Source organism: Hyperolius riggenbachi, chromosome 3 (assembly GCF_040937935.1).
Source record: "Hyperolius riggenbachi isolate aHypRig1 chromosome 3, aHypRig1.pri, whole genome shotgun sequence".
Lineage (NCBI taxonomy): Eukaryota > Metazoa > Chordata > Amphibia > Anura > Hyperoliidae > Hyperolius > Hyperolius riggenbachi.
In genome coordinates, this window is record NC_090648.1 from 234737691 (window position 1) to 234763642 (window position 25952).

Genomic DNA, 25952 nt, shown 5'->3' on the forward strand with positions numbered 1-25952 from the left:
AAGGAGGATTGCTAAGGAACTTCATCCCATTTTACACAAGGATCACAGACTGAGAAAGATATTCCCTAAACCTCCCCTCTTGTCATATCAGCAACCACACAATCTGAAACAGATGATTGTCAGGAGTTCCACTGACAGGTTAACGATACCAGGTTCACAACAGGAGTACAGAGTACAAGGCACATTTTCCTGTGGTTCCACCAATCTGGTATATCTGATCATGTGTGCTAAATGCCCCAATGTTATGTACGTGGGAGAAACTGGACAAACTCTGCGCAAACATATGAATGGTCACAGGCAAACTGTTAACGATACCAAATCTGAACTCCCAGTTGCTACACACTTTCATTCCAACGGACACAGCATGTATGATCTTTGTGTCACTGCCCTAAAGGGTGGCTTCAAAACGTCAAATGATCGATTAATAGCAGAAACAAAATTTATAAATTGGTTCAAAGCAGTGGACAAGGGCTTGAATAAGGACAACAACTTTTTATATTGGTATGAGGCTGGTGATATCTAAACTCTTTCTCAGCCTGTATAGCTAAACTTGTGAACTCAGAATTTACGATAGCTCTGTGTCAGTCCAACTCCCAAATCTGGGAGCATAGTAATGATTACTCATCTGGCTTCGTGCATGCATGGCAAAAGGTTTCGTTTGGTAGAGGCAGAAGGCCACCCGTATCGAAATCAAGGAAACCTCGACAAACACCTAAACCGTCACCAAGATCTGGTGGGGGTGACAATTCCACTGATGTCCCAATATCGTCTGATGACAGTGTTGCTAGTGGCTCCCAACGAAAAAACGACGCGGTGGTAAGCGATTCAAGAGGAAACAACGACAGGGCACGCGTACCTCTGTCCAACAAGATGAGTCAGAGAACGAAGGAACCAGACCCTCCGTTAGTTGTGAATATATCCAGTTATCAACTGAATGATACGGAATTACGAGTATTGAATCATGGTCTTGGATTCTGTCCAACTAACCCGCCTGACTTTTTTCTCATTGAACAAGAGTGCTTTCGTTTTCTACGCAACATCAAGCTTTTTCCGCCAATAATTCTTTTTTGTCCAGATCTCGATCTCCTGAGGAGGGACTTTTTTCGGCCAGGGAATTCGGTTTGAGGAACAAAAGTTCTTTTTCTCAGCCAAGTAATCCTGCAATTGATATGTTCGCCTCAAGAATTTTGGAAGATGTTCAATCTTTGGAGCGTAATTTCCGTAGTGGACATTTACAATATAGATCCAATATAAATCAATCTGAAAAATTGGCTCTTAAGAGATTGCAGGCAAATTCTAACATCACTATAAGGGCAGCTGATAAAGGGGGTGCAGTGGTGGTCCTAGACACTTGCTATTACAAGGAAGAAATTTTCTCTCAATTGAATCAACCTGAGGTTTATAAGAGACTCACTGGTGATCCTATTCACCTTATACGTAAAAGAATATTGACTGCCTTGGATCAGGCTTATTCTAGAAATATCAGATGAAGATTTGCGCAGATTTTTGTTTTGTGACCACCCTGCTACCCCCCAGTTTTATACATTACCTAAAATCCATAAGAACCTACTCCGGCCACCGGGGAGACCCATTGTGGCCGGAGTAGGTTCTATTTTTGTTCCTTTGGCTCAATTTTTGGATAGGTTTTTACAACCTTTTGTTGTATTATTGGATTCATATCTAAAGGATACAACCATGTTTCTTGATAAGCTGAATACGTTGGATGTCAGATCTTCTGACATTTATCTGGTCACTCTTGATGTGGAAAGCCTCTACACCTCCATCCCACACGATGGGGGTGTAGAGGCTGTGGATTGGTTTTTACTTACCCAATCGGATCTCTCTGAGGAGCAGAGGAAATTTGCCATTGCTTTACTTAGGATTATATTGGAGGAAAACTACTTTGTCTTTGAGGGCGTATATTATCAGCAACGCAGGGGGACCGCCATGGGGTCAAATGTGGCCCCCTCCTACGCAAATCTATACATGGGCCTATACGAGGAGGCATTTGTTTATACACATGAATATTATCGTAGGCATGTTGCATGCTGGCTACGGTATATTGATGACATATTTTGCGTGTGGAGGGGGTCCCAGGAGGACCTGGCGGTCTTCCTTGCTGATTTGCACGAGAGTTGTCCGTATATTCGGTTGACGGCTCATGCACATCCTGATCGTGTTGCCTTCTTAGACACTGTGGTAATCCGCACTGGAACGACATTTCAAACAGATTTATTTGTTAAACCAACTGACCGAAACTCATTACTGGAATTTGCCAGTTTTCATCCCATTTCTACCCGTAAACACATTCCGGGCGGCCAGTTGGGTAGAGTAAAAAGAATTGTTTCAGACCCTGCCGTCAGAGAGACCCGTATTGTAGAGATGAGAGAGAAGTTCAGGCGTAGAGGTTATCCAGAATATACCCTGGAACAACTGCCTTCACGTAGAAAATGTGTTTCTGGGCCAAGACTCCCCTTTGTCTCCCGTTACAATACCTGTAGCAATCAGCTGGGGTCTATTGTGAGGAGACATTGGGGCCTCTTGAAGGAATCCTTTCCTCATATTGAGGAGTTCCGTTATCCATCCCTATTTTCGTTCAAGCGGGCCCCTACAGTGAGATATAAAATTAAATCTAAGACCATTACCCCTGTGGTGACCTCTAGAAGGGGCACTTTTCCTTGTTTGGGCTGCCATTTATGCAGCCATATTGTGAGGGGAGATACGTTCGCGCATCCATCCAGGTGTGAGAGGTTCTCCATACGGGGCCTCTACACCTGTGATTCAACGTATGTAGTTTATTTGCTTAGATGCCCTTGTGGGTTAGTGTATGTGGGTGAAACCACACAGCGGCTGCGCGAGCGTATCTCCTCTCACAAATCTGCTATTAGGACACGGAATATGGAACAAGCGGTTTCTCAGCACTTTACTTTGTGCCGCCATACGGTCCCGCAATTAAGGGTTCAAGTCATAGACGGGGTTCCCAGTAATTTCAGGGGTGATCGAGCAAAGGAACTCCTCAAGAGGGAAGCCTTTTGGATTAAACACCTGGGCGCATTGGGGAATAGTGGACTGAATAGGGATTATGATCTTTCTTTCTGCATTTAATTTTGTTGTCTTTTGATACTCGGATTGATTTGATTGTTGGTGGGGTTAGGGGTATGGCATGCTGAGGATATTTTGAGATCCACAATCTCTTCCCCCTTTTTTGGGGTTAGTAGTAGTTGGTATATATCTAGGCTTCATTATATGTGATATGTGTCTCTTTTGTGTTGTTGGGACGCAGGGACGACATGGGTGGGCATGTATTTTTAAATTTGTCCGCTATTAATCTTTTTTGGCCTCTCTGACATTTTTTTGATATCCCCATGTGTCATGCCAATGTTTTTGCGAATGGAGGATCTTTCACGCATTTGAGCTCGTATTTACGCGTCTTTTTCCGCATGTATGTTTTCTATGCTTTATTTTATATTTGTGGTCCCTTATGAGGCTTTACGAGTACGTTTTTACGCGTGTGTACATAATTGTATGCATGCTGTAATGCGTATTTTTTTACGCGTATATTGACGTTTTACGCATGCGTTTATGCGTATGTCATGAGGTCATCATGACGTTCCAGGAAGTGTTTTTGGCATGGCACACGGGGAAGGAGCTGTAGTTCCCCATCAGGTCCTCTACAGTATGTCAGTTAGAGGGAGGAGGTAAGAATATTTTCAAATTCTTAAGTCAGAGTGTGATTGGTCCTGTGGTATAGTGGGTGTAACTTTATAGGCTGCCTCGCAGTTCCCCATCAGGTCCTCCATGTTCTCTCTGCGTCCCGATTGGTTGAAGACTTGTATATATAAGAGTGGTAAATGTGTTGTATTTCAGAGAGAGCCTGATACAGCTTGAAGAAGGACCTTGTCCGAAACAGCGTCTGTCGCTGTTATGGCTATCTATTTGTCTTTTTAAAACAATAAAAGAGCTATAAATTACTGACGTGGTGCTGTGTGGACTTCTCGTGTTAAATCTGGGAACATGGCGTAAACAAGAATCCTTATCTCAGCTAACAACCTCTCACCCCATTTAGATGTTCTGTTTCACTTAAAGCGGAATATAACCCTGCATTTCAACTTTGCTCTAAAACATTATTTACAGTATATTATATGCAACCAGCATTTTTTTTTTACTAGACCAGCATTGGAAGGGTTACACAGTGCTTTAAAGTTCCTGGAGATTTCTGCAGACGCATCCGAAGCTGACATAGATACATTTATGTAAACAAAATGTATCTAAGTGTTGAATGTGACTCACTCTCTCAGGAGCTGGAGGACAGCCAAAGAGTGTGTAACATTTCTCAATAGATACATATAACTAAATAGAATGTAACAATCTGAACTTCTGCATATCTTTCCACGGAACTTTAAACCTCTGTGTTTAACCCTTACAATGCTGGTCTAGTAAAAAAAAAATGCTTTTTGCATATAATATGCTGTAAATAATGTTTTAGAGCAAAGTTGAAATGCAGGGTTATATTCCGCTTTAAGGCATCTTAATGACATGTATTTGTGCTTGAAAAAAAATCTATGTTTTCCCTTTTGATGTTGCATGTATATAGCTGTCTGTACTATCAGCCTGCAAACAAACAGAATGTAAGCCCGATGAAGGCTGCGAGGCCGAAAGCTTGCTTATTCTTATTGTTTTTAGTTAGCCAATAAATGGTATCATCCTGATTTAAAACTTCTTGCTTTTACTGATGGCTAACACGGCACAATACCCTACTGCTACTTCTATACAGATTGGACAGTCATTGAAGTAAAAAGGGGATAGAAAAGGACTCAAGCTGAACATGAAAAGAAGTGAGACTTGAGGAACTGAAAGAAAGTTATAACGCGCCATTCTTCCCTACTCCCTCCTCCATTCAAAAGGTAAACTCTTTGCTCCCACATAACACTGCCGTTGAATGACCAAAGACTAGAAGATAATAGGACGAGACACACATGATGGCTTCAGATTTAATAAATGCACAAGTTCTGGTTGTCATTCATCTTTGCACTCTTTATTTAAAAAAAACCCAAAAAAAATGGTTATCAATTCTTCCAAACAGCTCAGTAAAGTAACCCTATTGCATTCACTGTACAGTTTTCATTTTAAAAAAAGGTTTTCATATCAGAAATGCTTTCATGGGCGGTGTGCCTTTCTTTTTATGTACAAAATCTACGACATGCACTGTGACACGGACAGAAAGACAAAAATAAAATTAGGATAAATATTACATGACTATATCTTATTTATACAAGTGTTGATTTATAACATACACTGCTGGATGATATTAGCTTGCCTTTAAGCCAAAATAGCTTAATGTTGTGCATACAATAATTTACAGAACATACAACAAAAAAATATAGGTATTTAAATTGGGTAGTACATAAAGAAATATTTTAACTATGTATAAATAGCTTTAGTAAAACATAATGATTTCGCTATAAGGCTTCATCTACACTCAAATAATTTACACATTTTAAAAACCTGTAACGCTTATAAAACATTACACTACATTGCGGCAGTCAGCAAGACTGATTGTGCATTACAAGAAAATATTACATGGTTTTGGAATAGAGAGGGGGATGAAAGCAAGGTATTGGGTTTATGGAAACCCGACAACTTTTTTTTGTACAGTAGAAATTCCTATGCAGACTTTTTTACTTTTATTTGAAGAAATTCCTATGAAGTATTTTTTTTCCTTTAATTTAAATAAATTCCTATTGATCCTGACTGCCACACTCATCATTAACCAAGTCACAGACCCAGAACAGGCATGCGGGTCTATAAAGTCTAAAAGTTCAAGCCTGCATAAGCACAAAGGAGGATGCATAGTTAACTTGTGCTTTAGTTCGCTGTAGAGTCACTGGGCAGAGAAAGGCTGCAGGGCACTTTTTCGATTGAACACTGCTATTCAGCGCAGGAGACTTGAGCGCAGCCGGCGCCACCATAGACCATAGCAGGAATTACGGTTATAGCGGCGCACAGTGCGCAACTTCGGCACCGTCAGAAGATGGAGCTGAAGTTACTTTTTAAACACTGTAATTCGACCTCCAGCAATTGCTGGAAGCCAAATTATTTAATTCCCTACCATCCACGTGGACATAGAGGGGGGGGAATAGTATTTAACGTCTCCGGGAACTTGTGCAGAAGCAGGATATCCTGCGTCCAAGTCTCCCGGCGGTGATTTCTCTCGTACGCCTTTTCGTTTTTAATAACTCGCTCCCTTGACTTGCATTAAAATAGTGGTTAGCAATTTTGCAAAAAAATAAAAAAAAAATACATGATTATGGCAATTTTGCAACTATTTTAATGCAAGTCATCAGTAGAAGCGTGTTTTTAAAAACAAAAATGGATCAAAAAGCACTCTGCAGGGTCTCCGCCCATTCTCCAGTTCACTCAGTGCCATCTGCTAATTTTTTTTTACATGGATCTATAGGACGTTCCACGATTAAAGCCTAAATGTAAGCATGCAGTGAAGTACACAGCTGGAAACCTCTAATATAAGTGAAATGTTTTACTTGCCAAAAGTCTTCTATTTCAGTGACCACACTTTTCATCAAGGACCGCAAGTTGATGCAAACAGGCATGCATGTTTTAAAAAATATGACCGATACTCTATTAGTGGGCAATAAGATAGATTACTGGTAACTTTTTATGGATATTTTACTATCGCTAAACTGTAGGGGGGACTTGCAGGTGCTACACTGCTGTTACAGCAGAGCAGAAAGGAGCAATGTTTGAAGTGCTACTCCTGGCTGGTTCCTTCATCCCCTGGTGCTACAGGGAATGTCGTGCTTCTTCATGGGACATGACACATGCAGACTGACTGAATGGATGGATTACTCAGAAGTGTTCTCTGTGGCAGGTAGAATGTCAGCAGAAATGATCACAATCTCTTAATTTCCTCTGGCAGTAGTAGTGGCAGTATATGTAAAAGCGGGATTGTCACCATAAAAATCAAATTTCAACAGCAACTGGTCTGAGTGTATTAAGTGATAAAGATGCTAATCCTGCATTCAAAACTTGCAAAACTTTTTCTGCTGTTATGGTTTGGGGTTATCACATGCATTAGGAGCACTGGCCCTTTAATAGCCATTGCCATTCAGTTGCATGTTGGGGGTATTTTTTATCTATAATATATTCCTCCTCTTCCCTTTATTTCCCTCCCTAGCTGCTTATCTCAAACACCTCTGTTCACTTGCAAGGCTGAGGTGACTGTGTAGTTCCTAGTTTACACCTTAGTGGGACTGTCTGAAGACTCTTGGAGGAGGGCAGCTAATGAATACACAGTGAGCAAGAGAAGGGAGGGGGGGAAAACAAGAGTCAGGGAGGATATGATGCCAGCATTAGCTTGGCAAGATGGCCACTGCCTAGAATAGGATTTTCTGTTTTTCCTTTATAAAATTCACAGGAATCATTACGTGGATAGCACAATTTTAATAAAACGTTTTTTATTTCTAGGTTAGCATGGGTGTCGCTTGTTCTTTAACATAATGGCTTCATGGAGTGTAGTGCGGTAAAACTTAGAGTGAACGCCTGCTTTAAACGATTTTTAGAAGATACCAGCAGATGATGCAGAGGTAACTGGAATTTAATCATACAGTAAACAGAAATGCTAGCTTTGTGTACAGATGCTTCTGTTGCAGCTTGTGACAGGTTCGGAGCAGCACAGGTGGTGTTGTGGGGTCCTGGAGTTTCATCCTGCTCACTCTTGGGCTTTGTAACACACTTGTAATGAGAAATGTAGGGAAGTAGTTACTATTGACCTCCTCCTGAAAATTCTAGCTGCCCAACTGTAACGTATCTGGCTTCAGGCCTGGTATATATACTTGCTCAGTTGAGTCATTCAGAAAGGATTATAGCCAGATAATCAACATCAAATCCATATAATCTGCATGTTAGAGGAGGCCAATGTTGACTTCCATATTGCTCAGAGTAAAGGTGTACTTTAAAGCAGCAGTATCATGAAGGGTCTGTAAGAGCAGTCTATTAGTGCTGATGTCTGGTGGAGTGGCAGTTCCTGGTAGGCACATGGCAGCACAAGTAGGGTCTTGCAGCAAAGCATTCCATTCCACAATAGAAACTGAACGTTACAGAATTAAAGGCTCACTCCAAAATGTTGTATTTGTTGAAACCCTGGAAATAATATCAAATTAGGATGTGGACTGTATTAAACACCTGGAAAACAAATACATGAAAAGGTCTGAAAGAAGGAGGTCTGCTTACCCAACCCCACAACCTAGCATATCCTCTCATACATGAAACTAAGAGGAGGAAAAGCATACACCCATATACATTTATAAGAGCAGATGAACACTGTGGGGACTCTAGCATCCAACGCCACAAAATGCAATAACCTTTAATGCTTTGTCAACACTGTAGCCCGATGATCAAGTGCATTTGTTTACCATTTATACTTTCATACAAATATTATAGTCATAAAACGTTTAGTTCCCATACATTGTCATATCAATTCCTGAAGCATCATGACCTGAAAGATAAAATGGTAAAAGGAACCGGATTAGTGAGCGCAAGTTGGATGCAACCAACAAAACTCTTTTACAACTGAATGTAATAAAAAAGGATCTGAGAATCTATGACTTTCTTCATCAAGTTTAGTGTAAAAAATATATATAAAAATTGTTCCTTAACAGCATTGGATATATTTTGTAAAGCAAACTACAAAATCACAACTAGCTCACCTTTAGATCTCATCTCATATTATAAATGCGAAAGTTTGGATGTTTGATACTCAATCACACAACAATGGCTGAGCGGATTTGATTGAAATTTGGCACACACATACCGTAGTACATTACCTGAAATAACATATAGGATACTTTTTATCCCCATAACCAAAAAAGTGACTAATACAAATTTCACTGGGAAAATGTAAGCTCCAGCCATTCTTACACTGTTTATGGCAGGGTTCTCAAACCTTGCACAGTTGGTCACTGGGTGACCTCTGATTAATATTCAAAAAAGTGGGTGGAGCCTACAAAAGCCAATCAAAATGCACCTATTAATTTTCAAGGGGAATATGTAATTGCTGCCATTCTTGCACTGTTAATGGCACAAGCCTCAAACCTGGTACAGTTGGGTCATTGGGTGACTGGGGTTCAAACTCAGAAAAGGGGGTGGCACCACAAACAGCCAATCAGATTTGTTACTTTTTAATGCAAATTATTGATGCCAAAGACCGCAAAGCTCACAAACTAGGTCATTGAGTAATTGTGTGTTAGGGTTAGAAAAAGTGGGCGGAGCCAACACCAGCCAATGGGAAACGCCGGGCCATCAGCTAGTCCACAAATACTAATAAACATTTACATATTTTTATCTGTTACTTACAGTATCTACAGTAACAGATGTTACTTACCAACTGGAAGATTGGAGAATTTCATCCACTCTCTGGATTCTTTTGATGAAGGTGTCCACGTCATAAACAAGTATTCCATTCTGCTCAAAAACCTCAGTGTCTGTGCTCGCCACAGCTGCATAGAAAGGGATTACACTGAATTAGCAATCTCAGTCAGGTGCATGTCCTAACAACCAGCAATTTATCTCTGAAGTAGTGAAAACATTTCCTTATTTTTAACCTGTTCTGGACCACACTGAAACATATGTCCGGTTTTTCCTGCCAGGGCGTAGATTTCAATCAGCCACACTGCGCGTTCTTGTCACTCTCACCATTCATGTGGCTTCACACACTCGCTCTGCTGTCACGCTGATAGCAAAGCTTCCGTATTTCAGTCAGGACGCAATTTCATTGGCTCCTGACCCTGTGATTATTCTAAACCAATCACAATAATCACATTGCAAAATAGGAAAAGGATGGCTCTGGTCCTTAAAGGGCCAGAACCATCTGGTGTACAAGTGGTTAAAGGAATACTATCGATACCCAAGTGTTCTAAAATGACAATGTACAAATAATGTCTAAGTAGCTGTGTAAACATTTTCCTATTTTTCATGTTAAATATCAGAGGCAAAAGCTGTAATTTATTGAGGGTAGGATTTAGCTATATTGGGACAAATCAATTGCAGAAGGGGTGTCTGCTTCAATGCACAGCCAGAGTTGCATATCAGACTACAGAAAGCAAATATCAAACATATCAAACTCTGAAAGCAAAAACAGTTTGAAAAAGCTGTGAGAATTAGTTACATTTCTTCTGCTCTCTTCAGACACTTCAGTCAGAAACACAGGACACAGGATCTGCAGCTGTTGGAAGCTCTCTTCTCTGTCACACACAGAGTTACACATAGAGTTAACTGATCAAGTGTGAGGGGAATTTCCCCTCTTCTCATGGCTCAGTCAGCTGTCAGTTTTGGCGTCAGTAAACTTTGAATGTATTTTGCTAACAGTAAACAAAGAAGTTGCTACTAAAATGTATACACCAGTACTTAGCAGCACTTCCCAAACAATTCCTGTGTCAATTGAAAAAAATATGTGAATCGATAGTATTCCTTTAAAGAAAGCCTGAACTGAGGGGATCATGGAGGCTCTCGTCTTTATTTTCTTTACCATTTTCCTTACTCTCCCTTCTAATGACCCGTGCTGTCCTCTCTTCATCTAGGTACAAAGACCAAAACAGCAGGAAGCCTCTGGGTTAGGAGTTATTACACAAGACCTGAGCTTAGTTTAATTTGCCCTCTTAAGACAGAAGGTATTTGCGATAATTCAGCGTTAATTGAGCAACTGAGGTTACCCACAATGCATCACTACTGAATATGCAAATTCTCTCTTTATGCCCCTGAAGCCAGGCTTACATCAAAATCGCTGGTATATAGTAAGCCTATAGCTTATAAATCCGTGCAACACATTTTAATTCCATTTTACCAGGTGACATTACATCACTTCGCATTCAAAGCTATGTTTTTGTGAACTTATTTCAGAAATGTAACTAGTCACAACCAGGGCTGTGGAGTTGGTACAAAAATTATCAGACTTCAAGTCCTCCGGTTATGAAACCACCAACCAGGGCTGTGGAGTCGGAGTCGAAGCCATTTTGGGGTACCTGGAGTCGGAGTCGGGAAAAAATGCACTGACTCCGAATGAATTTAAACTGTAATTAAAATAGAAAATATGATAAAATGTTCTATTTCTCAGATAAAAGTAATCAAGGACTGAGGTCCTCTTTGTCCAAAGCCAGTGCTCGCCATCAAAACAGCTCTATCCTAAATCAACACCAATCAGGATTGGGAATTCAGACATAAACAGCTCCAACCTTGTGCAGAGCCTTCGTGTGCTAATCGATGAGGAATTGAGTTTCAGAAACCAAATTTCATCCGTAGACAAATCTTCCTACTTTCATCTGAAGAACATTGCAAAAATTAAACATCTGATTCCCCCAGAGGATTTTCCAACTCTAGTTCACGCCTTCATCACATCACGGCTGGACTACTGCAATGCCCTTTATGCTGGCCTCCCCAAAAAGACCTGCGTCGCCTGCAATTAGTGCAGAATGCTGCTGCCAGATTGCTAACAAACCAGCCTCGCCACTGTCACATTACACCGATCCTTCGCTCACTGCACTGGCTACCAGTAGAATGGAGAATACTCTTCAAGATTGGACTGCTGACATTCAAATCCCTGCACAATCTGGGCCCTGGATACATGAAGGACTTGCTGAAGCTTCACCACACCTCTCACAACCTCAGATCAGCAAGTTCTATAAACTTGGTCACTCCCAGAGTGCACCTCAAAAAATCTGGAGATAGAGCCTTCTGTCATGCTGCCCCTACTCTTTGGAACTCCCTGCCACACCCAGTAAAGACAGCACCATCCCTGGAGCTATTGAAAACCAGACTGAAAAGCCACCTGTTTAGCCTGGCATTTCCGGACTTATAAAATTCTTCCTCTGTACCACGATGGTCTGAGCCATGCTTATGCGCTTTGAGTCCTATGGGAGAAAAGCGCTCTACAAATGTTATTTGTTGTTATAATTTATATATACAGTAATAGCTCTGCTTAGTCCACAAAAATGAAATAAACCAATCAAAAAATAGTTACTTGTGCTGCTTCAATAAAGCAATCACCGTATTTTTAAAGTTAGATATACATATCTGATTGTGACTGTATATACTACATACCGTCACTAACAGATATGTGTATCGAACTTTAAAAACTCTAGACTAGATTCTATATGATGTGTACACAGGAATCTTTTATATATACTAAATAACATCTATGCTGTAAGAATAAAGCCTGATGTGTAGCTGTGTCACTAATAGCGATGGTCAATGAGATGGAAATAATTCTGCACTGATGCTGGTTTATGCAAATGTACGCAGCACTCCCTTTGCTCATGAAATCAAATAATGTGATATGTTGTTAAAATTTGATTTGGCGACTACGAATTAAAGGGTACCAGAGACGGATGAAAAGAAAAGTTTTATACATACCTGGGGCTTCCTCCAGCCCCCTTCAGGCTAATCCAGTCGCTGTTCTCCTCCGCCGCCTGCTATGAGTCCCGATAATTCAGCCAGTCAACACATTCCGGCCGCGTGCCACTCCCACAGCCAGGAGTATTCTGCACCTGCGCAATAGTGCTGCGCAGGTATAGTACGCTCCCAGCAGCGGAGTGTGTGCATGCGCACTACGCCCGACTGACTCAAGTACCTGGACTCATAGCAGAAGATCCAGGTGGCGGAGGAGAACAGCGAGGGACTGATTAGCCTGAAGGGGGCTGGAAGAAGCCCCAGGTATGTATAAAACTTTAATTTCATCTGTCTCAGGTTTACTTTGTTACACAGTAGTACTATACTCTACATATGCACACCCCACAGAGCTGCAGGGAATCCACTGAGAATTTTGTGCACATTGAACACAGAGGTGTTGTCTATCACCCATAAACCTGGTTCAGATTGTGCATGAAGAATGTGTAATAGAGGAAGACTCCCCTCATTCCCCTGCAGAGTACCTGCACATCATTCTTACATGTACCCACAGTCACATTGCCTAGGGCCTGCTAGATGTTCTTTGTTCCTGTCTGTACCTTCTACAAGTACTCTTACCAAGGACTAGTTTTAGTCTATGACAAAGTATTAGAGGCAGAAGATCAGCCGGCTAGCCAGGTAACTGGTATTGTGTAAAGAGACTCTGAAGTCTAATCTAATTTTTTACCTACTTTTCTTATATAATCTTCTTCAGCATGATTGCCCTAGTAGAATCACCGCATTCCCACGGCAAATGACTGATTTATTACAGAGAAAGCAACCTGCAAAGTTCCACAACTTTGCAGGTCGCAGATCTTGCTGCCCTGCTGTAGCTCTGCCTCTCCGCAATCAATCTCCGTGGATCTCCGCCTCCTCCCCGCCCCTCTCAGTGAAAGAAGACAGAGGGGTGGGGAGAGGCGGCAATCAGCAGAGATTGATTGCGGAGGAGGCAGAGCTACAACCTAAAGCTCTGCCTCTTCTAGGAAATAAAGCCCTAGGAAAGCCCGGGAGCTTTGCAGGGCTATCTCTCTGTAATAAATTAGTCATCTGCCGCGTGGATGCGGCGATTCTACTAGGGCAATCATGCTGAAGAGGATTATGTAGAAAAAGCAGGTAAAAAATTAGTCTTCAGAGTCTCTTTAAAAAGGAATAAATATGGCAGCCTCCATGTCCCTCCCACTTCAGTTGTATTTTAAAATTCCTAAGCATTGGCAGTTAAGAGATGCATTTCATGTTACATACTTTCAATCAACAAAATCGTAATATGCGAATTAGAGGAGGCGGAATAGAGGAGGCGGAGTCGGCGGAATCCTAAGCTGAGGAGTCGTGGATTTTTATACCGACTCCACAGCCCTGCCACCAACTACAACTCCGGGTACTCAAAAATTGCTCCGACTCCTCGACTCAACAGCCCCGGTCACAACAAGATCTTTGGAAATGCATAATGGGACAAAGTTGGCAAGATTTTGATTGGTATAACTATGACCCCTGAGTACACTGCTATTATACAGGACACTTTGCTCCCAAGGCATGCTAGAAGGTCCCAGCAAGTGATTTATACAAAATACCCTGCAGCTAGATGGAGTTGGGCTTCCAGCAGACTTCTAGGTGGAGGTGAACAACTACCGTATTTATCATCCAACCTTCACCTCTCAAACCTTCACAGTTCAAATTTCTGCTGACCATTTTTGAATGAACTGGGGTGTGCTTTTAATACACTATTCCACAGCAACGATAAGTCATTTTTTTCAGATCAAGGATTCATTAACCGCTTTCATGAAAGTACAAATAATTTATTTAGTATTTCATTCCCAGTAAAAATAGCCACACTTTAGAAATTACAGAGCATTCTTTGTTCGGTAATTAAATCATGTTCATGTTTCAATAATATGCATTTAGAATTTTAAAAACCCACAGTGAAGGGATCTTTACTTGGATGACACATTGCAGCTGACCTTATGGACTTCTAGTTTAAAGAGACTCTGTAACAAAAATGTCATCCTTTTTTCTACCATCCTACAAGTTCCTAAACCTATTCTAATGTGCTCTGGCTTACTGCAGCACTTTCTACTATCACCCTCTCTGTAATAAATCAATGCATCTTTCCCCTGTCGGACTTGTCGCCCTGTGTCTGGAAGGCTGCCAACTCTTCCATGCTAATCTGTTATGCACACCCCTCTCCAGGCCCCTCTATGCACACTCCAGTGTGTGTGTTATTTACATAAGCCAGCAGCGTCTCTGCTCTCTTATCAGTGAAAGAGAGCTGGTTAAAAATCCTCCTCTGTTAGGCTGTGAAAGGAGCTGGCTGACACATACTGAGGAATTACAGACAGGGCAGAGCTGTCTGCAGGAAGAAACGATCAGCCTCACAGCCTGTCACTAGTATTCAGTGGATGAGAGCTGCAGGGGGACAGACGGTAAACGCACAAATGATCTCTTGAGATTCAAAAGGAAGGCTGTATACAGCCTGCTTGTGTATGGATGTATTTTCTATGTGTGGACATACTGTACATCAACCTACTTCCTGTTTTGGTGGCCATTTTGTTTGTTTATAAACAAACTTTTTAAAACTGTTTTTGACTACTTTTAATGCGGCGGGGAGCGGCGAATTTGTGACAGAGGGGAATAGGATATGTCCCCTAACACACTGGTATGTTTACTTTTGTGCGATTTTAACAATACAGATTCTCTTTAAAGCCAAGAAATAATACCTGTCAAATAAACAGCAAGTCTTGAACGGATATGCTGACTCTGGAGGCTCAGTAGGCATTCCAGATCGCTGTAGAGTTCTTCAGACTTTGAGTCACACCGATGGTAAGGCAGGATTTCAATAATGTTTAACTGCTGGTATGACTTCAACAACGGAATTTTCACCTGGGACACAGATTCGGCTCTGCAGAGAAATATACAAATAATCCAAGAGAATAATAATTTTAAGTCATAACAAATAAATAAAAGATGCAGTATTGACAAGTTCAAAATTCCCAATAACCATCATGATGAAATGCCATATGATAAGCAAAAGCAAAAATACATAAAAATCCTTTGAAAGAAGGGGATATACAGCCAATCTCTGACCCAGCTCAGTGGCAACAATGCTGTTGTCCAGCTGCATGGGAAGAGTACATTAACCTGTAGAGGTAGTAAGACTGCTGTGGAGTCTGTGGGAATGGATCGAGAGCCTTCCGCCATCATCATTTAATGACATTACAGGTAGTATTTTTGCTTTCACGGCAACCATTTTTTATCTTTAACCTCTCTCTATTAAAACCGCCAGGGGGCAGCGCAGCACATTAATTTTTTTTTTTAAATCATGTAGCTAGCCTAGCGCTAGCTACATGATAGGAGCGGCATCCCCCCTCCCCTTCCGGCGATCAGAGCAAACAGGAAATTCCGTTCAGAACGGGATTTCCTCTTTGGCTTCCCCGGTCACCATGGCGACGATCGGGATGACGTCATCAATGTCCTGACAGAGGGAGTCCCGATCCACCCCTCAGCGCTGCCTGGCACCGATTGGCCAGGCTGCGCACGGGGTCTGGGGGTGGCGGGGCGGCGCAGCGGCGAATCGGCACGGAGTGGCAGCGATCGGTATGTACACGCAGCTAGCAAAGTGCTAGCTGCGTGTACCAAAAAAAAATTATGCAAATCGGCCTGCCAGGGCCTGAGAAATCCTCCGCGGCGGCATAGCCTGAACTCAGTTCGGGCTTACCGCCAGGGAGGTTAAAGCAGGATGCTGAGAACATTTTTCTCTGGGCTGCTTAAAGGACAACTATCGAAGTTAACTATAACTCTAAATGCCACATATATTTCCAGAAATTACTAGCAAATAGCAATACAAAGGCTTTTTTTCATCTTTTCATGTTTTACATGAAGTATGACATTTACAGAGAATAGTTTTCACTGTGGGCATTACTATGGAGTACTGTGTCCAGCACATCCATCATACAGAACCAATCTTCACTAGCTGTAATCCTGTGACTGAAATCTGTTCAGAATGATAGAAAGCAGAAATATAGCTTCAAATGTGTGTAAATAATTAGCTGCAGCTCTGTGTGCCAGTGTGTGTGTGTGTGTGTGTGTGTGTGTGTGTGTGTGTGTGTGTGTGTGTGTGCCTGAGTGTGTGTGTGTGTGCCTGAGTGTGTGTGTGTGTGTTTGCCTGAGTGTGTGTGTGTGTGTTTGCCTGAGTGTGTGTGTGTGTGTGTGCCTGAGTGTGTGCCTGTGTGTGTGCCTGAGTGTGTGCCTGAGTATGTGTGTGTGTGCCTGAGTATGTGTGTGTGTGTCTGAGTGTGCGCGTGCTTGTGTCTCTTGCAGTGTAAAGAGTGCCGCAGGAAAAAATTTTAAACGGGAGATTGCAAAGCAAATTGCATAGCACCTTATGCGATTTTCATGCACTCCTATTTATCTAACCCAATCGCAAATGTAGGAAAAATGCAGCAGGAATTACATTTGTGATTGAGTGCAAAACAGATCGCACTACTGTGCACAAGGCACCGTGATAACAATGTTAATAATGGTGCTCTTGCAATCAGCAAAAGCATGTGCTTTGAAAATCCTATCCAAGCACATGCAGCGTGGAAAGGTTCTTAGAAATAAATTAAATAGGAGCGTTTCCATGACAAGTTAAAAAAAAAAAAAAAAAAAAAAAGAACCTGGCGGTCAAGTTCATCCAACTGCTGTAAAGTGGACCCTCGGAAGTAAAACCAAGAGAAATGTACTCTGTATGTATTGAGAGAATTTAGCCTGTTTAATTCCCCCTCATTTATGTCCAATCACAAGTTGTAATTTGATCCCTCCCCTGTGTCCCATGACTGCCATGGCAGATTAGGCACATAAACTCATTTGAAAGCATAGGATTAAATAGCATAGGATTAACAATATGTCTGCTTCCATTAATCAAGAAGTAGAAACAGTGCAGATTTATTGTAGGATATGTATTAGCTGCAACTAAGAAATGTTTTGTGTTTAAAGGTTATTATGCTGTTGCATAGAGCAGAGAGGACATTCTGAGTTCAGGTCCACTTTAATAACAAAATGAACCTGAAGGTCAGGTTCATTCAACCACTTTCATACCCTGCGTCACTAAACCAGAACAAGTATGCAGATTGGGTGCTTTCAGTGCAGATTAGGCAAGTTGTATTTTTGAGGAATAATTTTATTATTGAACAACAACCATGTTCTCAATGAACCCCAAAAACCCATTAATATCAAAGCTGAATATTTTTGAAAGCAGTTTTTAGTTTGTTTTTAGTTTTAGCTAATTTAGGGGGATATCTGTGTGTGCAGGTGACTATTGCTGTGCATAATTATTAGGCAACTTAACAAAAAAACAAATATATACCAAGTTCAATTATTTATTTTTACCAGTGAAACCAATATAACATCTGAACATTCACAAATATACATTTCTGACATTCAAAAACAAAAACAAATCAGTGACCAATATAGCCACCTTTCTTTGCAAGGACACTCAAAATCCTGCCATCCATGGATTCTGTCAGTGTTTTGATCTGTTCACCATCAACATTGCGTGCAGCAGCAACCACAGCCTCCCAGAAACTGTTTAGAGAGGTGTACTGTTTTCCCTCCTTGTAAATCTTACATTTTATGATGGACCACAGGTTCTCAATGGGGTTCAGATCTGGTGAACAAGGAGGCCATGTCATTAGTTTTTCTTCTTTTATACCCTTTCTTGCCAGCCACGCTGTGGAGTACTTGGACGCGTGATGGAGCATTGTCCTGCATGAAAATCATGTTTTTCTTGAAGGATGCAGACTTCTTCCTGTACCACTGCTTGAAGAAGGTGTCTTCCAGATACTGACAGTAGGACTGGGAGTTGAGCTTGACTCCATCCTCAACCCGAAAAGGCCCCACAAGCTCATCTTTAATGATTCCAGCCCAAACCAGTACTCCACCTCCACCTTGCTGGCGTCTGAGTCGGACTGGAGCTCTCTGCCCTTTACCAATCCAGCCACGGGCCCATCCATCTGGCCCATCAAGACTCACTCTCATTTCATCAGTCCATAAAACCTTAGAAAAATCAGACTTGAGATATTTCTTGGCCCAGTCTTGACGTTTCAGCTTGTGTGTCTTGTTCAGTCGTGGTCGTCTTTCAGCCTTTCTTACCTTGGCCATGTCTCTGAGTATTGCACACCTTGTGCTTTTGGGCACTCCAGTGATGTTGCAGCTCTGAAATATGGCCAAACTGGTGGCAAGTGGCATCTTGGCAGCTGCACGCTTGACTTTTCTTAGTTCATGGGCAGTTATTTTGCGCCTTGGTTTTTCCACACGCTTCTTGCGACCCTGTTGACTATTTTGAATGAAACGCTTGATTGTTCGATGATCACGCTTCAGAAGCTTTGCAATTTTAAGAGTGCTGCATCCCTCTGCAAGATATCTCACAATTTTTGACTTTTCTGAGCCTGTCAAGTCCTTCTTTTGACCCATTTTGCCAAAGGAAAGGAAGTTGCCTTATAATTATGCACACCTGATAAAGGGTGTTGATGTCATTAGAACACACCCCTTCTCATTACAGAGATGCACATCACGAATTATGCTCAATTGGTAGTAGGCTTTCGATCCTATACAGCTTGGAGTAAGACAACATGCATAAAGAGGATGATGTGGTCAAAATACTCATTTGCCTAATAATTCTGCACTCCCTGTACTTCTCACTACAGTTTTCCTGTAAGTGTACTGCTTATTTGATCCCAGAGACTTCTCCAGTCCTGCTTTGGAGAGAAACAAGGAATCAGAGAGGCACTAAACAAATCTATAACATAACCATACCTTTTATCTTCCTTAAGTTTCCTGTTTTCCCCATAATGAACAAGCCACTTCCAAGCTGAGGTTCTGTTCATAGTCTCCAAAATTGCTAGAACTTCTTTTAGTTTTCCTTAAAGAAACATTGAAGAAAATAAGTAGAGCACACATGTAAGTAAATACCAGTGCTTTGTGTCACTCATGTCTTACAAGCTACGCAGTGCATGCATAGAGAGTGCTACTGTCCTGGAGAATAAAAATCTCGAGTCCAATTTCAAGCAATAGGATGGAGTTTGTAAAGTCTACACCTATTACTACAACCATAGATTCCCACTTAGTAGAATGGCAGGATGAGTGGCACACTGCGGACAGCAGTGCAGGGTTTGTGGGAAGGGCAGGTCCAGCCTACAATCAAACTAATCCACCCCCACTGTTTCCTATGGGAGCGAGTTGTGGGGAAATGGGAAGGGGAAAGTGTCTGGATTATGTGGAGTTTAAAAGGCAAGGAGTGGCGTGGTCCAGTCAGGGAACCCCATAAATGTATAGTAGAATATGTAGTGTGTTTTAGGAGTGGTCATTATAGCTTTAGATAGGTACAGGGTATGGGAGGGAGGTGCATCAATTCAAATATCAGCTTTATTTCTATATAAGGTTGATTAAACATTGTAGCTTAAGCCTTGTACACACTGGGAGAAAAACAAACTATGAAAATCTCATCTTTCAGATCTCATTTAAATATCCAAAAGCACACAATGGCTTTAGGGAACGACAAAGCGATCCACGATGGTGATCGGGCATTCTGAATGACCAACATGACTTCGGCATAAAATTGTTCATAGTCAGCCGTGTGTACAGCACTATGGACTTGGCCTACATTCTGCATCGTTTAGCCATCCTTTTGGTTATTGATCATATGGCATTTCAGTTGCAAGTTTTCTACCGTTGTTCACATTAAATCGCTTTAAAGCTTTCAGATTTAATCGTGTAATGATCATTCATCGATGGGCGTGTGCGTGTGTGTGTGTTTTCATACTGCAGGGAGGTAGTAAAATAGGCCAGTGAATGGACAAACAAAATTGGATGTTGTATTCATGTCAGTCAGGTTTGTGGACTACTTGCTCTGACATATTTTCAGAACATTTTTAATTTCAGTGCTTTGGGTTGGCTGCTGCAATATTTCAGTCTGCACCACCCGGATTAAAAAAAACAAAAAAAAAAAACTTTTTGAAAACCATGGCAACAGCTTATTACTTGGCACTGAAGATACTGAAAAATCCTCCACTATCCCTCTGCCTCATTAGTTAAAGGAACTCCGAGCAGTGCAGAAACTATGGAAAGATGCATATCATTTTAAAGAAGCTCTCTTTCTCCTCTTTCCAATGATATATAAACCGCCGCCCTACGCCTTTTAGTTTTTGCTATTTTTGCGATTGAAATTGCAGCGGACACGATTTCAATCACAAAAATAGAGAAAACTAAAAGGCGTAGGGCGACGATTTAGGTGTCACCAGAAAGAGGAGAAAGAGAGCTTTAAAATGATATCCATCTTTCCATAGTTACTTGTATTACACAGGGCGACTTTTTCCTAAAGTCAGCAGCTCCATTCTGCTGAATGTAGGTGCTGACACTGGGGAAAGTGTCGTCCTGTGTAATACAAGTAACTATGGAAAGATGGATATCATTTTAAAGCTCTCTTTCTCCTCTTTCTGGTGACACCTAAATCGTCGCCCTACGCCTTTTAGTTTTCTCTATTTTTGTGATTGAAATCGCGGCCGCGGCAATTTCAGTCGCGAAAATAGCGAAAACTAAAAGGCGTAGGGCGGCGGTTTATATATCATTGGAAAGAGGAGAAAGAGAGCTTTAAAATGATATGCATCTTTCCATAGTTTCTGCTCTGCTCGGAGTCCCTTTAAGGTGCACAAAGCAGGAAGTAAAAAAGTATTGCTTCTCTTTACACTGGCTGCTTTGCTGGAACTACTACAGTACCACATTCATTCATGAGGGAAGATGGAACCTACACATCCAGATGGATGCTGGGCCAACATATATGTTCAATGAAAAATGCAGAGCTACTGAGCAGTGACATGAGAAATGCCAGAGTAGCTCCAGGCACGTCTGTGTAATAGTAATTTATTAAAGTAGTTCAACAATATAAAGATGATTTAATAAGGACTCTATCCGTAGGTGGACTCTAAATGTGTCAGCAGAGCCACTTTCATGGGGGCACCAGAGTGGTGGTAGAACCAGCCAGGGGACCTGAGTGGCAAAATATTATATATATTTAGCGTGAACATCTTTAGCATAAATGTATGTAAACTTTAAAATGCAACAGACAAATGCCAGATAAGCTTGAAATACAAGCAATAAAAGTCCTTTATCAGGCTTTTATACCTGATGAGTAATGACTACAAACCTATAGTTATGTTCTCCAACAGGCTTTTTTCAGACACAACAAATCCTCCAGCTTGAAAGAGCTCCTGATACATTGATTCTGGTACATCCTCAGGAGTGTCCACACCAGAAAATGTTACATAAGGGAGAAGCTTCAGCTGTAGCAAGCAAGGAATCTGCAAAAACGATTAATACAATGCTATCAGATCATTTTCATGCTTTTAGTCCAAAACCATGTCACTTTTTTAAGACAATATTTTCCACCATTAAAGAGCACGAACAATTGCTAGAAAAAACAAACCAGTTTGACAAGTACTGACTGATGCTGCTAATCACGGAGTATGGCATAAAAAGCTCTTGCTAATGTAATGCAAGTGGGATCACACACATAGCATTACATTAGCAAGAGCTCAGTTCACAATGAGTCGCAGACAAAACAGCCTTTTCAGAGCAGACACTGAACAGATTGATTTTCACGTCCAAAGCAGATGCGTTTCCACCATGTTTCAATGGGTAAGACATCCGCTATCTGGCAAAACTGTGCAGGTCCGGACTTCGTTAATTGGAGTGTAGTCTGAACGGAACGCAGTGTGAATGGATCCTATGAAATCACCTAGGATAACATAGGCTCTATTTTCTGTCAATTTTCTCATTTCGCTACGATCCAGCCAAATGGGCCGTTTTGCCTGCTATTGTGAACCGAGCCTTAATCACCTTGATGCTGTACAAAAATCACTTGCAGATTGACTTTGCCTTGTAAATTAAACAATATCAATTATTTTCAGAGGAATCAAATTTCAAGCTGATTTCATCAGTTTCACTACCAAGGGCTTACTCCCACCAGCAGGCCTGGACGACACAGAGGCCCGAGAGGCTGCAGCCTCTGAGTGGCAAGTCATCAGGTCAGGATGGGGCGCTTTCAAAGACATTCCAATCCTCAGGCAGTTAAGGGAAAAAACGTTTTTTCCCCCACTGTCCTGTGAGACACAGCTAAGGGGGGAGGGGGGGGGGGATAAAAAGCTCTTTGCACAGTTGTTCTGAAAGAGTGCACCTAATAAGGAGTCATACATAGTTTAGACAGTAAGATTGGTAGACAGTTCCTTGTTTGTTTTTTTAACTCTTCTTGGCTGACTTCTGTCAGTGAGGTCATCCAGCTGCTCCCCCAGGAAGCCGCCCAGTCAAGCATGGCTGGCTGATGGAGAATGGAATTCTAACAAGGAGAAAGGTATGTGTGTGTGTGGTGTGTGTATGTGAGAGAGAGCAGCCCTGCACCCTGTCCTCCATCCTGCACCTGTACTTTGGAAGTGAGGGAGACAGGCTGTAAAGGCTTCTGTGCTTCTCCCTACCCCCCTTCACTCCCAGTACTGATAAGGACCTGGACTTACAGAAATGACACAGCACAGGGTCCTAATGCTGCCATGCTAGAGTAAAGGCAGCCATACATCTAGAGATGATGGGCAGAATTCACCAAGAGACAAATCTCTCTCTTATCCAATCTGATTAAAGAGAGATCTGTCATGTGCCCATACACCTCAGACCGATTCCCCATTGATTTTAGCATGACATCTCTTGGGTATCAGATGAGTCCCCTGCTTCTGCTGCATCCGCCGCCACCCCCTAGTGTATAAATGTGCCCCCCAGTGTGTATTTATACATAACTTGTCCTGTGTTGCCCATCGTGCTGTGCCCATACGTCTTCCGCTCCTCCATTTGCGCTTCACACGCCGGTGGCATTTAGCACGTGACATCACACATGCGCCACACACTATATGCTGGTGGCATGTGAGCCACAAATGGAACAGGAAGAAGCTGAAGACGGATGGGCACCGTGTGGTATAAACGACACAGGACAGGTAATGTATAAATGCACACATGGGGGCAAATTTATACATTTGGAGGAACAGCACCAGGGGTTTTGTCGCATCCATCACTCGCACCACTTTACAAAGTACATAGTCGTGTCACTGACTGTCCTCTGATGAGCTCACTTTCTAATCTCTGCCATAGTCATAATCTAATCTCCTACCATATGATTATGTATTTATAAATCACTGACATCTTCTGCAGCACATTACAGAGTACATAGCCATGTCACTGACTGTCCTCAGAGGAGCTCACAATCGAATCCTACCATACTTATAGTCTAATGTCCTACCATATTACCATAATGTATTTATATAACACTGACATCTTCTGCAGCACTGTAGAGAGTACATGGTCATGTCACTGACTGTCCTCAGAGGAGCTTACAATCTAATCCCTGCCATAGTCATATGTCCTAACATATTATTATTATGTATTTATATAGCACTGACATCTTCTGCAGCACTGTACAGAGTACATAGTTGTGTCACTGACTGTCCTCAGAGGAGCTCACAATCTAATCCCTACCATAGTCATAGACTAATATTTTCACTATAGGATTGTTTGGGGGAAAAGAGTTGACTTGTATGTTTTTGTACCAGTATGTTTTGAAGATGTAGGAGAATATGAAGTATCTGAATGAAATCTGGGGGCACTTATACCTGGCTTCCTATATTGGGGGAACCTATACCTGGAGTGATATTGGGGGGCCCCTATACCTGTACCTGGCTACCTAACCAGGGGGCACCTATACCTGGCTACCTAAAAATCATAGCAAAAAAAAAAAAAAAAAGTTCAAGTGATCTCCAGTACTGTGTGCCAAATGCAGTCCTGTCGAGCAACTCACTATATACACCAGCCTGTAAAGAGGAACAATAACTGAGATGTGGCCGATGAAGGGGGGGGGCGCACTTGGGCAACTCAGCCTCTGTTGGTGATAGACCTTGTCCCGGCCCTGCCCACCAGCATATGCACCTGTGGGTTTAAAAAACAAAAAACAACAAAACCTGCCCTATTGGCATTTAACTTTTTCTTTGCCTTCTATCACACCTCTTCCACCACCGGGTGGCGCTGTAATGCTGAGTCGGTCTCCTGCATCCCAATCACGTCATACCATGTGATCAAAACTGAGGAGATCTGCCGGGAGTACGTCGTCACCGCGGTATGTATTTGAGCTCCCTGCCTCCACATACCCTGCCAGGCTGGAGAAGTGTGCCTTGCAGTTGCTAAAGGGTTAAATGCTACATCTACAGCATTAAAACCCCAACATTGTAATTGTTTATTTATATAGTGCTGACATCTACAACACCTTACAGATCATATGGTCTTGTCACAAACTGTCCCTCAGACCAGCTCACAATCTAATCCCCACCATGGTTAGTCTTATATCAATAATAAAAGTTAAAACTATTTCTGTGATGTGGGCGATAACCCACACAAACACAAGGAAAGCACAAACTCCATGGAGGTAGTGTCCTGGCTCAGGCTTGAGCCGGAGACCCCGACACTTCAAGTAGAAAGTGCTTTTTACTATGACACACAGATTTAGGCTAGTTTTACATTTGAGCAGTGTGATTGTCCTGCAGCAGGAGAGCACAGGGCATGACGATCGTACTGCCCCATGCATATTATCCTGCGACAGAGTGCGTGGACAGAGTAATATCCGTAGTGCCTGTTTCCTGCTCAGTGACTTATTCCCTGCTAGACAGGAAGTACGTCACTGGGCTACAGCCGCTCTGTGCATAGGCACAGATACCGCCATAGTCCATGCACACTTAACTTGTCACTATAGGCTTGTATTGCTGGATAATCTGTGTGGTAGGCACAATCCTTGCTTGAGGCCTTACTCTCACTTTTTTTCCTAGGTGTTTTATTAGGCATAAGACAAACATCAGCTCACCAAGTAGAAGCTATGCCCACAAATAAAAGTCACTAACTGGAGATCGGTTTAAATAGCTGTCAGTTAACTGAGCTGCATTGTGTGGTTTTGATTTGCTAGTACTGCTTAGTAATAATAATTACCATATTTTTCGGACTATAAGACGCTCCTGTCCATAAGACGCAGCTAGGTTTAGAGGACAAAAACCAGGGGAAAAAATATATACTAAACCTGGTGCTTCCATGGTGAAGGGGCATCTTGTGGATTATGCCCCCTTGTACCTCTTGTGTCTCCATGTGTCCTCCTCTCTGTCCCTTTGTGCCCCCATGTCCTCCTCTGCACGGGCACAGTACAGAAAGTCCCCAACATTGCGGCAGGTTGGAGGTTAGTATTGGCAGACATTCACAAGTCTGGAACTCCCTGCATTTGGACTATAAGACGCAGTGACTTTTTTCCCCTGACTTTTGGGGGAGAAAAAGTAAGTCTTATAGTCCAAAAAATACAGTAAATTAACATTTTCATAACGCTTTTCTCCTGTCAGACTCAAAGCACTTAAGAGCTGACGGTGCATTCAGTAGGCCACCCTGCAGTTCAAGGGAGTCTTGCC

The 25952-nt window shown here is 42.0% G+C and overlaps 1 protein-coding gene across 7 annotated transcripts in view; it reads right to left on the reverse strand.

Annotated features, from left to right (window-relative positions):
• Positions 1 to 5013: 5013 nt before the first annotated feature.
• Positions 5014 to 25952, reverse strand: part of TASOR2 (transcription activation suppressor family member 2) — a 133384-nt gene continuing 112445 nt past the window's right edge. For all 7 annotated transcript variants that reach the window (XM_068275978.1, XM_068275981.1, XM_068275979.1 and 4 more), the window contains 5 exons: positions 21626 to 21779; positions 19240 to 19345; positions 15165 to 15346; positions 9398 to 9512; positions 5014 to 8512 (listed from right to left, as the gene is read on the reverse strand). In XM_068275978.1, the coding sequence (XP_068132079.1) occupies positions 8506 to 8512; positions 9398 to 9512; positions 15165 to 15346; positions 19240 to 19345; positions 21626 to 21779 (564 nt within the window). In that variant the 3' untranslated portion in view covers positions 5014 to 8505. The remainder of the gene's footprint in view (positions 8513 to 9397; positions 9513 to 15164; positions 15347 to 19239; positions 19346 to 21625; positions 21780 to 25952) is intronic.